Source organism: Aquila chrysaetos, chromosome 12 (assembly GCF_900496995.4).
Source record: "Aquila chrysaetos chrysaetos chromosome 12, bAquChr1.4, whole genome shotgun sequence".
NCBI lineage: Eukaryota > Metazoa > Chordata > Aves > Accipitriformes > Accipitridae > Aquila > Aquila chrysaetos.
The window spans coordinates 25,284,982-25,298,629 of NC_044015.1; the positions used below are offsets into that span (position 1 = coordinate 25,284,982).

At 38.4% G+C, this 13,648-nt stretch overlaps 1 protein-coding gene across 6 annotated transcripts in view; it reads right to left on the reverse strand.

The window, feature by feature from the left end:
• Positions 1 to 2,167: 2,167 nt before the first annotated feature.
• Positions 2,168 to 13,648, reverse strand: part of PKN2 (protein kinase N2) — a 56,879-nt gene continuing 45,398 nt past the window's right edge. For all 6 annotated transcript variants that reach the window (XM_041128041.1, XM_030033112.2, XM_041128042.1 and 3 more), the window contains 14 exons: positions 13,479 to 13,622; positions 13,265 to 13,340; positions 12,769 to 12,943; positions 12,366 to 12,495; positions 11,781 to 11,917; positions 11,614 to 11,689; positions 11,436 to 11,527; positions 10,228 to 10,404; positions 9,584 to 9,646; positions 9,416 to 9,492; positions 7,871 to 8,013; positions 6,419 to 6,526; positions 4,699 to 4,779; positions 2,168 to 4,618 (listed from right to left, as the gene is read on the reverse strand). In XM_041128041.1, the coding sequence (XP_040983975.1) occupies positions 4,415 to 4,618; positions 4,699 to 4,779; positions 6,419 to 6,526; positions 7,871 to 8,013; positions 9,416 to 9,492; positions 9,584 to 9,646; positions 10,228 to 10,404; positions 11,436 to 11,527; positions 11,614 to 11,689; positions 11,781 to 11,917; positions 12,366 to 12,495; positions 12,769 to 12,943; positions 13,265 to 13,340; positions 13,479 to 13,622 (1,683 nt within the window). In that variant the 3' untranslated portion in view covers positions 2,168 to 4,414. The remainder of the gene's footprint in view (positions 4,619 to 4,698; positions 4,780 to 6,418; positions 6,527 to 7,870; positions 8,014 to 9,415; positions 9,493 to 9,583; positions 9,647 to 10,227; positions 10,405 to 11,435; positions 11,528 to 11,613; positions 11,690 to 11,780; positions 11,918 to 12,365; positions 12,496 to 12,768; positions 12,944 to 13,264; positions 13,341 to 13,478; positions 13,623 to 13,648) is intronic.

The following is a 13,648-nucleotide window of genomic DNA, read 5'->3' on the forward strand; positions in this document are numbered from 1 at the left end:
GCCTCCTGACAGTGTCCCTTTGTGTGCAAAGGAACAAATGTACTTAAGTGGGAGTCTTCTGGTTCCTGAGTTAATTTTGTATCACAGGTGCAAATTCATTTTAATTACCAAAATGAACAGCTGAGGGGTCAGCTTGCTACACATCTGGTCCTAAGCCATCCAGGGGGAAGGCTGTGTGTCCAATGCTAATAGCACTAATTGTCAATAGCCCTCACTCTTTTCTTGCTGGTTTAGTTTTAATCCTCTTCTATTGAAATGTGGCAGCTCAACATTTTTTTCTGTAAACAAATAACAAAGGCTGTACAGTTTTGTTACACCACTGAAGCTGTTGGTTGCAGTCATGAAAAAATCTGGTGCAGATGTTAAAGGTGGTGTTCTTAGTGGTCTGGAGGGATTGTATTCTCATGTATTTCCTTAAACTTTGTTGCAACATTTTCTGTTACCTGGGCTTTCCCTGTCTTGCTCTGAGCCACTCTGTCTACCTCTGTGCGAGAAGGTGTGATGCTTTGACTAGGCAGGGCCTGACCTTTAATATACTGTTGCAGGTTGGAAACGCAAAGGTGAAAGTTCTTTTACTGAGAGTGTACTTTCTGGCACAGATCAGTATGTTAAATCTACTGCATGCAATGCAGGTTAAAAATGGCTGAAACTTAGATTTACAATAATGCTCTTATTTTGAATGCTTTCAGGCATTATGCAGGAGCACTTGACATGTGAGTGGTGAGCGTTTGCAGTTGAAATTGTCACATACAGCAAAAGCTGTCTGGACTGAAATTTAAATATGTCTCTGCAAAGCTCTGGAGTGCAGCAGGTGGAGGCAGGGATGTACTATCCTGGCTTGACCCTGCCTCTTCCTGCAATTCTGCAAGCAGTTCCTGTACCTCCCTTGGTGCGGAGATGGTAGTAACAGTGCAGCCCAAAGAGGCAGAACTCGGAGTATGCTTGAAGGGGCTTTATGTTGTGAAAACCAGTTACCCCTGGTCCCAGTAGACTATGGTTACTATCCAGAAAAAAAGAGGAGTGTAACTCTGAATTCATTTTTTAGGCAGTTATGACCCCTTTACTAAGCTGCTTTGATGAAGCTAAGGAATTGGCTTCTCTTACAGAAGCTTCTCATGCAGAAATGAGCTCTCCTTGTTCCTGACTGGAGCACTTCTTGGCAGTGTGGGGAATGTCTGTGTGCAGCTGTGTGCATGGTACACCAGCAGTTCTTGGGGTTGCAGGGATAGGTGTGGGGGAGCTGGAGAGGAGGTTGTTGCAACTCTGCAGCCTGTTTTAGCTAATTGCTACCTTCTTGTGTTACCAAAGCTAAGTGGTAGTAAAGGCTGTGTGACAAGCAGAGCCTATAGTACAAGTGAGGAGACTGGCTGTAGTTCAGGCGTTCATAGGTTTTGGGTTCTCTGCAAATGCGTGTGTGTTTTTGCTGGGAGGTGGTTCAGCAGCGAGCCTGGGAGAAGACAGGAGTGCTGAAGGATTGCATTCCGCACACACAACAAAGGCAAGGGCATAGCATCTTCAGGCACCTCCATGTTAATTCAGCAGCAGTTTAGACTAGATATTTGAAACTGTATCTTCATTTGGAGCCAGCCCTTTCTGGCAGGATTGCTTAGTTAAGTATTGAACTGAAGCGGCTCTAGGCTACGGTCTCATGAAATTTTAGTTTGTTCTTAAGAGTAAAGATTTCTTTGCTAAATGCACTCAGAAAAGAAAGCTTTGTTCTCTGCTTAAAGAACAAGCTCATTGAGGGTTGGGTATAGGTTTTTGTTTGTTTACAGAGCTTTTCTGTATAATGGGGGGGGGAAGAAAGAGACTAATGAAGAAATACCCAGGAGGGGAGTGAGTGTTGTCTCCCCCTGTGCTCAAAGGAAGGGAGAATGCTGATTGAAGCTGGCCAGACTTCAACAGACATGGTCTTCTGCTCCCTTCAGAAGGGCTGATCACCCAAGCAAGAGGAGGCTACCTTTCTCCAGCCTCAGAAAGAAGGTATGCTTGGAGGTAATTATTTATTTTGATATTTTAAAAAATGAACAGAAGTACACTAAGCTACCACTACGAGACTGGCTTTCTGTAAGTCCCTTCCTGAGTCCAGCTTCTTTTCTAAAGTTACCTGTGGAGAAAACATGACAAATCACTTCCAAAAAACAGCAAAATCATGTTTGGGACACAATTTACAAATTACTCTATTTAGAACTTTAATTTGTGATATTAATGACTGCAAAACACTTAGAATGACATTTGTTAAAGGCACATTTCATTTTAATGCATAGTGTACCATTCTAAAATATCCTAATTTCCTTACAAAGTGCTTGAGCAGCCACATACAGATAAAGTATAGCAAAATATATTTACAATCTAGGGTTTAAAATCTTAATCTGCCTAAAAATATTTAAAAAACTACAGAGATAAAATTAGTGCTTTCTTTCAGCTTAACTGGGTGAAATTCCCCTGCCCTCTAATTTTTTTTTTTTTTTTTTTTTTAGTGATTTACTTAGATTAAAAAAAAGATTTCTGTACAAGACATAGTTACAAAAAGGTATTTTTGAGGATACTTTCATAAGTGTTAAGCACCCTGTTAGATGCTCATATATATTTGGGAACCAAAAAGGGTGAGCTCACTGTACCTCAAAAGTATTGGTTTCAGCTAGATACAGGAACATAATTTGCTTCTTATTAATTAGAATCAGGAAACAAGTAATGCTGAAAAGTTGACTTGCTCTGCCCAACATGATTTGTAGCGCTGGTAAAGATGCCTGCCTTGTTCCTGCAGGGCGGGGGGTGCTTGATTTAGACCTATTAACTTTTTTTTTTTTTTTTTTTTTTTTTTCTTCCCTAAGCCTCTCCCCTGCCTGACCCTGCAGGTCTGTCCAGCATCAAGATTTTAAACAACCACCTTAGCATTGCATATTCAAATGGTTTGCATTTCTTCTTTTAATGAATAAAATTACAAATATTGAATTCATTTGAGTGCCGATTTTCACTGTCTTAGCCCATGAACAGCAAACTCCTGGCTAGGATGAACCTCCTGTGAGATTACATATGCAATCAGCTCTGAATGGTGCTAGAGCTAAGAACCATGTGGGAAATCGGTTTTCTAAGAATTAATGTTTGCCCACAGAACACCAGATGCCAAAAATAGGTCTTGGTTTACAAATATGCACAGTGTCTGGTCTAAATTATTTTTCAACTTTTGAGGTACAGCTTTTTAGTGTTAAGGGGTTTATAAAATATACACTGTTTTTATCAAAAATATTTATACATTCTGTTACAATATATTGCTTTTACCCTCAGTAACTGCCAATCTAAGTTCTGGAGTTCTGTGGCCTGTATGTATACAAATATTTTTTCCGCTCAGAGTTCTGTGTTGTTCACTTGGCCACTGTGCAAAATTAATGAAGTGGTGTAATTAAATTACTTGCCTGGACATAAGAATACATTACAACTTCCAAATATACATGTTCACAGCATGTATACATTGAAAATCCTTATGTTTTCTAAAAGTGATATGATATTGTACAGCAGATACAGGATGATCTAGGTGGTTAGATACAGACTGGTTAACTTATCTGTCCACTTGGCAAGTGGGGAAGGCATGAGGTTGAGTACAGGAGTGGATGGGCCTGGAAAATGCATATGCTTTACTCTTTGTGGTTAGACTGAGCAACATCCTTGTTACATTCTTCCTATCAACCAGGGTTTTAAGCCATGCTTAAAAAGCTTGAAGGCAAAACTGTTTGGCAAGTGGCTTTGGTAAACTTTCTGGATTTTTCTGGATTTTTCTTGGTAATGGAAGCACTTACACTGTTGTTATCTCAAAGGCAAGGTGTTTAACATTTTTCCTAATAAATACCATAGAAAATTTACAAAACAAGGCATATCTGTTCTCCATACCATTATTTTAAGAACACAAGATGAAGGTGTACATAGAAATGTGTAGTTTTACAGACTGCACAAGATAATATTTAACTGAAAGCATTTGCCTTCTCCAGCTAGAACCATGTTCTGTGTGAGTGTCATCAGTATCCCAAACTTGTATTTCAATGTGACTGACTGGAGATAAGCTAAGTCTGCTTTTCCCACTTAAGGCAGATACTTTAAAAAGCAATGTTATCTGCTGGGGAAGAGTGAGAGAAACAGTACAGATCCACGTGTGCCCATGTGTGAGAAGCTTAATACAGCCTAGGTTCACCAACTCAGCTTAAGAACTCCATAGACCTGCTTTCCAGTGCTCAGATAAAAAACAATGTACAGAGGCCACTCTTCACAAGAGTGTTAAAACAGTACTTAAAAGGATCTTCATGTGATTTAAAAAAACCCAGAAGCTACAGGTGGCACAGAGAGCAATTGAAGGGTCGGTATTCTTCCGAGAGAGGCATTCTTGTGAGCCAGTCAGCTGGGGTTTCACAGTGTCTAGAAGTTAACACCAATCAGCAATGTAATCAAAATCTCTGAACATTTCCTGCTCTTCTTCTGAAAGTATCCTTGGTTCCCGAGGTGGAGTGAGGATAGGTGCTTCAGAGGTAAATTCGTCATCGAAATTACTAACATCTTCTCGTCCTCTAATGGTGGGTACAAAAGGAGGCTTCACTTTCTTGGCCAGCAAAGCATTCCAATCTATTAGCTGTAAAATAAACCAATTGATGTTTAGTTTCCTGTCTCTAGTCCTTAGTGGCCTTAGAAATAATACTAGTTTGTACTTACCCTGAAGAAGTGATGCTTTTTCACATCCTCAGCATCCTTCTCTCCCGCTCCAAGACGCCGCTCTGGATTTCTTCGTAGCAGCTGACAAAACATGCAAGATTTCAGTGCAAAAATTCAGAGGCAGGGGGAAGAACTAGGGAGGACGACTGCTACTGTGTAAGAGCCAACACCAAGATTAGATGGACAGTGACATTCATACTGCCTGACCTACAGAAAATTCTTGGTCCTCAAAGAAAGGGGAAGTCAAAACTTCATGTGTACAGAGCTAGAGATAGCAGTGCTCTTGTAGAGATGCCTGAATGTGTTAACACAACTCCACCAGCAGCCTAGCTGTGAACATAAAGACAGCAGACTCATCTGTCCCACTGCAGATCTTGCTACCTGAGGTCATTTGTGGGGCCTAGTGTTCACCATAGATTGAAAAGCGTGCTTTTTGCTGGAGAGGATACAGAATTTACATAAGCTAGTATTTCTGGCTTGGCTCATAAGAGAGATGAGTTTGCTCTCTCCTGTGGCCAGCTATTTCACAGCAGTTGGTTACCATGACATGGTGAATGCTGCTTTACACACCCAGCAAAATAAAAGGGTTTTCTAGTTAACAACAGAAGTTAGATGCTCCCAGTTGTGAATCATGCTGCTGTGCGCAGACCCCTGTTCCGGACAGAGTGCCCAGCATCAGGGTGGGCTGATACATTCATGATGCAGCCATCAAAAAATAATGTCTACTATATTATGCAAGACTTTCTCAGACAGGAACAGTGCACACACAGCTACAACTAGTGAACTGTGAGCACAAAGTTCATGGTACGCATATTTTGGGTGCAGTGTAGCAGTCCCCTGTGGATATCAGCATGCTAATTTTCACAGTAAAAATACGCTCCCCAGGTACTGCCTTAAAACTGCATTCTTCCTTCTTTCTATAGAAAACTACTCTCTCCCTAGGAGTAAGCAATCATTTTAAGCTATAGAATATTTATGCTATTACTTGAATACTTAGGTCACAGTAACTACTGTGACATGCTTTAACTTACATGCTGCTGCACGTTACTGAATTAGGTGCTAGACTGATACTCAGTGTCAGACATTTAAGTCGAGAGGCTTCTTCCAAAGGCTTTGAATCACCTCCAGTAGATGCCTTTTATCAACTGTGATAAGCTTCTAACTTAGAGAGCTTGCAGCATCTTCTTTAGATAAGTAGAGGCATTACACTAAGGAATAGGACTAATAACAATCATAAACAAAATCAGCTGTTCTTTGCCAAGAATGGGACTGCAGCTGCCATGTGTACAGTGTTCCCTGCCCCAGTTGGAAAGAAACCAAAATGATTTAAAAGTCTTTGAATTAAAATACTCATGTGACTTAATCTACCAAATAGGTCAATGCAGCAGTGTTCTGCTAGGAAAAAAGAGCGCTGAACTTCTCCAATTCGATACAACTAGGAAACTTAGTTCAGGAAGAAAGTAGAACCTCTAGTGTTGTACACTTTAAAAAGAAAAACTTGCTCCCGAATAAAGTGGAATGGCCCTGACAATTTTCATTTAAGGTGATAGGCAGCATGGCACAGCATAAATGAAGCAAGTCTGAAATTTAATTGTAGAAAAAAATACCAAGTGTAGGTTCTTAAAGTATTTTGTTCCTCACAAAAGCAATTAATTTCCTTAATGTTGGAGAGGAAACAGGATAAGAGGGGAATACTGTAATATTATTATTATGTTCTTACCCGTCTCATTATAGAGATGGCTTCTGTAGACAGAAAGCGTGGATATCTAACTTCATCGTTTACAATACTGTCAAACACCTCCTCTTCATCATCTCCAGGGAAGGGAGACTATAATGAAAGTAATAAAAAAATAATATTAAACAGGCTTAAAAATCACTTACAATTGGAAACAACGTATATTCAGCAGACAGTTTGGAATTAGTCACCCTGAAATGAAGTCTTCCTTTTCTCAGAGACAGATATGGTAGTTTCCATAAGGAAGACAGAAAAATAAGGCAAGTTGGTATTATCCCTTAATTCTTACTGAAGGACAAGGCTTTAACAAATGTGCTTTTAGAAGTAGGAACACCTAAAACTGGGATCTTCTTTGAACTCTGACACAAGATATACAGGTAAGGTGGAAAGTATGTATCCGCTCTTCTTTGGGACAGCTGCCATTCACAAGTAATGTGGTCAAGACTAATTTGTTTTTGTAGTATCTTTAGCATGTTACAGCTCAAGGGTTTTCAAACTTTTTTGAAGTGGCCTGACCAATGTAGGCAACACCCTACAAGCTTTTTGTCCTTTTTTTTACCTGAAAGGAAGTGAAAGAAAGTTGAATGATCATCTTTTTTCAAAAAAGAACAAAACGACGAGCAAATCTATAGTTTTTCTCCAGTTTTTAGCATGTAAGCCACCACTGTGCTACCTGGGAGATACTATAACAAAATGGACCAGAAGGTAAAGCAATATACACAATGGTTAATAACTAGTAAATATTAATTTATTTATACCAGCTCATTTACATGGAACTGGGGCATTCTGGTTTAGTGCATGTGTGATTCAAATGGTAAACAGCATTACATTTGGCATAATCTTTCACTACTGTCCTGTTTTATGCATTAAAGTTCACTTCCATTCAAGCTACAGGAGTTAAGGAGTTCATTTTCCCTCCAAAAGCATTTGAAAGCAGAAGACTGCTATAGCTGTACGCATCCAAATTTGATGACAACAGATGTGTGCTGGAAACTGAGCTCCCCAAAACCAGATGTGCTATGTTCTTGCTTAGAGACACTGATATTAATGTGCCATTACTGTAATTTGATTTAAGGCATAATGATGTAATTCAAAACAAACAAAAATCTAGAGGTTAAGTCTTGGACCAGCTACAACTCATTCACTTCCACAACTGCTGATAATTCAAGGTCATGACACAACTCATCAACTTCTGTGGCATTACAGCAGCTAGTAGCAGGTAAGTAGCTGCTCAGTGTTTAATACTACTTTTTCTTGATGAAACACATTAAGATGCTTACTGTAAAACTAGGTATGCCTATACATACTGTATATACAAGTATTGATACATCTGTGACAGGTAGGGCATATTACATGTTGACAGGCTAGTACCTTGAGTTTTGTAACCTTTTCAACATACATTAGTTTTATGACTCCATTGTATCTTCTAGAACTTACCTCACCCACTAGCATCTCATAGATAAGTACACCAAGACCCCACCAGTCTACAGCTCTTGTGTAGGAAGTTTCTGTCAGCACCTCTGGAGCAAGAAATTCCGGTGTGCCACAGAATGTGCTTGTTCTGTCTCCAAATCCCATTCCTGAAAAGTTACAGTTAATGAAAAGCAAGCAGTATTTTCTGCCACTCTATAACCTATTCCTCCAGCAAGTAAAACCTCTCTCTAGAGCAACTTCAGCTGATACTGTAGTTCCAGGGCCTGTCCTGGAGGCTCAGGCCAGTGAGGCAAAACATTCTCCCATTCTTCCCTCCCATACGTGCTTTAGTGTAAGTTTTTCTATCCCTAACTACATGCAATGAGCCAAATTAAGCTTCCAGTTACACCTTGTCACCCAGTTGTCTTTGCTCGGAAAGCTACAAACAATCTTATGCTATATTTCTACTAGCTAGTAGAAGAAAGTGTGGTACACTAGTTTAGTCAAACCTGCCTACTATGGATGCTTCTGTAGTGGCAAAACTACATATAGTAAAGTAAAACATGCAGCATAGTGAAACAACTTCAAGCAAAATAAGCCCTGTATATTTGCAAGGCGGGCACAGTTTGGGACATCAGCACCACAAGGACTGATGTGACGCTGCAAGTGGAGGTGCTGCAGAAAGCTTAAGAAAACCGTTTATTGCAGTAGTCAGCAAACCAAAGAGCCTTCCTTGTCCTTGTTTCCTTTTGTCATTTATGGAACTGGTGTTTAGCTAAAGTCACAGGACTTGCCCTAGGATACTGAAGACAACAGTAATGTTTGAACGCCTACTGAATTCACCAAATTCCCTCTTAGGCTATCTCAAAGGGAAAGATACAGAGGACAGGCTATACAAATTGGAGAAGGAAATGGACCTTTCTGGATCTTCCCCCTACACAGGGGTTTGGGAAAGACACTGCACTTTCAGTTGCTACCTCTATTTTATGTCTTCTTTGAAAGGTAGTTTCCAGTAGTGGGATGCCTGAAAGTAACTTCCTAGCATCTAGGCTTCCCTTTGGGGATAAATTTCTCTATTTTAGCTATAGTATATTTTGCATGTGATTACCATATACTTAAGAGTTGCAACTATTTCAGATTTAAAAAAATAGATAATGAATTTGCAAAAAGAGTGAGGTATGGATTATAATGGTACTTGATTTCATTGTACAGTGTCAATGTGCTTAGAATGAGGACAAACACCTAATGCTTTTTCTGCTAACTTATAAAATGCAGCAGTATGCCTTATTCATAAGCAGAGAGATGATGAAGTAAGAATCAGAACAGGTGCTGCTCACAACTGAAAAAAATAAATTAAAAAAATAGGGCTATGCTCAGATGCTCCTGATATTTCCCTACTAAGGAACCTCCTCCTATCTCCACGTTTGTAGTCAGAGATGTATTTTTTCCTTCAAATGATACAGGGTAAGTATACACTATACGCATTTGGCAGTCCAAAAGTCTCAAGGAACAGTCAAGGGTAAGACAGACTATGAAATTCCCCTAGAAAGAAAATTTAAGGGCCATTACCTTCTTTGCAAAGACCAAAGTCAGCAATTTTCACGAAGCCTTCTGTGTCCAGCAATAAGTTATCCAACTTCAAATCTCTAAATGAACAAAATTGCATCACTGATGTTTCTTCAGTACTATTCAGAACAGCTGAAATTCATCTGTTGGAAATGGTCAATGACTACTTACCTATATACTATTTTGTGTTCATGTAAATATTGAAGTCCAAGAACCACACATGCAGCATAGAATCTGTTGAAAAAGTTAAAATTTCAATGGATTTTAGTCTTGCCTTTCAGAATAAGTCCATTATTTTTGATCTTTTTTTATTAACCATCCTCTGAAGTTACCAATTGCTTTTTCAGGTACAGATTAGTTTTATACAAGGTCAGAGTTTTAAAGCCAGATGGCAAAAACGCTTAAACTTGCAGCTTTTGAGCTGTAGTATGGTCGCTTGGCCTGCAGGATAAATTTTCTGTAGTATCCACTGCTATGGCATTGAAGGATTTCCAATTTGGCTTATTCTTTCCTTTTTTTAGCCTTGTCTGCTATATTAACTTTTCATTTACCTTTTTAATGTAACCTTAAAAAAAAAGTATTATAAACATTAAATACTTGTATATAATTTTTGAATTCAGTGTAGATTCAGGCACATTAAACCTGCATATGTCTTTTTCTGACAAAATCAGTTAGAATCTCTGACCCTTTTACAAACTTGAACAGTATTTACTGAAATGACATAATGTAGAGGCATGTGGTGATAAAGATCTTGGTTCTTATCCACTGAACAAAATGCCCTTCACTTAATGCCACAAAAAGGAATGGATACTCACACTGCTCTTGGTTCAGAGAAGACATCAGTATGAATGTGCATCATCAGATCCCCCCCAGCAGCATATTCCATTACAAAGCAAACATGATCTTTGGTTTGGAAACAAGCAAAAAGGTTCACCAAGAAGGGATGTCTTACACTATTCACAGTTTCAAATATTCGCTTTTCACACATCAAGCTGCAAACAGAAAAATCAGTAGAAATTTAAAGCTGAATCCTGAACCACAATTTTTCAACTCCCAGAAACTATTGGTGCTTTATACCTTATGTTTTTTCCTCTGTCCCTCAGGATAAGAGCAGAACTTTTTTTGTTTCAAGACAGAGGTTTTAATACTTGCACACACATTAAGCTGATGCCAGCATTTCCACAAAGTTACATATAGCTTTCACAAACAAAAAAGTAAACCTAGCAGTCCATGAAAACTGTACCCTGCCAATTTTCCTTCCAAATACTCAGACTTGCATCAAGTATTCATTGATACCATGTGACATTAGCTTCAATCCATTTTCATTTTAATTGTATAAAACACATAAAGTGGAAAAACAGTAACAATGTTATAGACATTATCTATAGTAATTCCAGCTTATTTCTCCTTAAGACAATTGGTTAATTTGTAGCTTATTCTTAATACAGTTATCTTTCTTCCTGCAAGTCAAATGAATATTCTTGCGCTAAAACTAGACAGTTTTGTAACTGCCACTTCACTTCCAAGCAAACAAAAACCTGAGTTTTGGGGCAAAAAGATTAAAAAAACCCCCAACAGTGCAGCATACACAGGACTTAAGGGAAAATATGATGGACAACGTATGACAGTATGTTACAGGTTGAGAAATATTATCATAGGTGTTTCTGCCAGTAAAGAAAACATAGTCACTGTCCTGAAATCTGATGGAAGTCCATAGAACAAGTAATTAGAATAAAAAATTGCAAGAGAACCTAAATGAAAAACAGGATCAGCTTTAAGTCAGAGCTGTAGTACAGGCATGGTAAGAGAGGCACTAGAACAAATCGGCATTCCTGGGCTACACTGCTCCCTCCTTGCCCCAGAAGAAAGACTACACATCTCCAGCAGCCAACTAAGCAGGGAGATGACAACTTGTTTTGCTCTTTCACTGAATTTAACTACTGTTTGTAGAGCTTACAGTTGTGTTGCATGCAGAAAGAAAACACAATTTACGGAATCCATGTATTATATTTTACAAACTGACCTGTCTACTTCATCACGAGCAACAATATCTCCTTTCTTTAAGGCTTTAATAGCAAACATCTCATTTGTGTTTTTGTACTCTGCCAACAGCACCTAAAACAGAAGATACGCAATTCATTTAAGAGCTGTTCTAGTTTTTGATACAGCCTTGACATTTGATACAGCCTTTTGACCTTTACCTTTCCAAAATGTCCTCTGCCCAGTACAGCACAACATCTGAAATCCTTCAGACTGAACTGAAATCTCTGTTGTGATCTACGTAAATAAAAAAACAGTCAAAAAATCTTCTAGTTTGTTAACTATAAGACATATTATTCAGATCAACAGCAAACCACTGCATCTTTACCTTCTATCTTCAGGCTCTCGGGTGTTGGTGTATTTTATGTCTGAATGGGGAGCATCAGGCTCACAGATTATTTCAGGCTGGAGTTTTGGGACAATACTGTTTCTGCCATTTTCAAAATCAAAAGTTGTTACTTCATCCTGTGAAGAAAAAAAAGTCTGAGAATTTAAAACTGATTGTGAAAGCAAATGAATGCAGAAATTTTACTATAAGCATGCGAAATTCTTAACACAAGAATTACCTAAGCTAAAATGGTATACTTTAAGATGATACAGATAAGCAAGCTTGTAACAGACTGATGAAACCTATTGCTCCAGTCATTCTGCTCTTTGTTCATAAAACCATTTTCTCCTGAATACTCTAATGATTTTTGGCTTTTGTTTTTAATGTGGTGGAACCAATGACATGGAGAATTAAACATACCAACCACTGAAACAGTTTGCCACCAATAATAATTGGAACATTCTGTTGAGATAATTCTGTAAGTTAAGGGAGCATATGCTAAAATATAAGGGAAGAAATCCATCATAAAGATGCCAATATCACAACCTTGTTAAATTGTATAGCCCAAAATTCTTAGTTACTTGCCTGAGATGGCACATCAGGAGCCTTTATCTCAGAGGAAGATTCACATATTTCCCCAAGGGAAGATGCACGGGGTGGAGCAGGTGGAGGCTCAGGCTCAAGTTCAAAGTCCAATTTGGCTACAGGAGAGTCACTGGCAAGAAAATAAGTAACTCCTCAGTGTATAGCAGAGACTGTTTTAATAGTATGAAAACCAACTTAAAACTGCATGTTATGTAGATTTCTCGTAAAACAAATCTTGCGTGTGTAGATCTGACTATAAAATGGATGTCCAAAATTAAAACATTGAAAAGTCTGCCGTCTTGCAGAATAAACAGATTTGACATATATTACGTACATTAGTGCATGACCATCTCACCGTTACTCTTGCTCTTAAACATACGTAAAAATTGTAAATATCACCTACCTGGCTGGCAGTGTTAGTTCAGGAATGTGTGCATCAACCACTGGCCCAGTAGCAGGCACCGGTGCTTGAGGGCTGAAGGTGCCAGAGTGATTTACTGTAGGAATAGCTCTTCTTACCAGCCTTCCCCAAGTGGCAATATTAATATTCATTTGAGGAGCTCTGAGAAATGTTTTGCCTGTGGATATTGTGAAAAAAGAAAACAGAGTGCATGTAATTTCCTTACTTATTACCAAAAGCTATAATTAAAAAAAATTCATATTAATCAGTTTATAGTTTATGAAGAACAAACTGAATTTGTCATATTCCTTAGCAATTCCTAATTATTCCCTATTAAATGCTAATGCATAATGAGGAATTCTAAACCAAAACATTTCTAAATGCAATGCCAAATCATTATCAACAGCTTTATTCACAGGCAAATATTAGGTCTCTGTATAAAAAATATCACAGGTCTGTACAATTTTTTAAGCTTTACATATTTATATTAAAAAATCACCTTGCTGTTTTGAAAAAATTTTCTTCTGCCTCTGGAGTTTTGGTCTTCTTTCAATAACTGGATTAAAAAACGTAACCTGCAGTTCAAATGATGTGTGTTATAATTCAAGTTTCAGAACAAAATGCATTTTTAAAAGTTTAAGAAAAACTTCTTAAACTATTCTGCAATATAATACTTGGAACTATGCTCAAGTGCTTTGAAGAAATGTTCTTACCTCTGCAAACAGAGTGCCCTGCGGTTCAAGATAGAGACACATGCCATGCCGTTGGTTATCCAGGAAATCTTCCAACCTCAGAAACTTTACTGCACACAAAGATCTCCAGTCACGCCAATAAACTGAGATTTCTAATTCACGTGACTGCAACAGGCAACATGTATACAGTA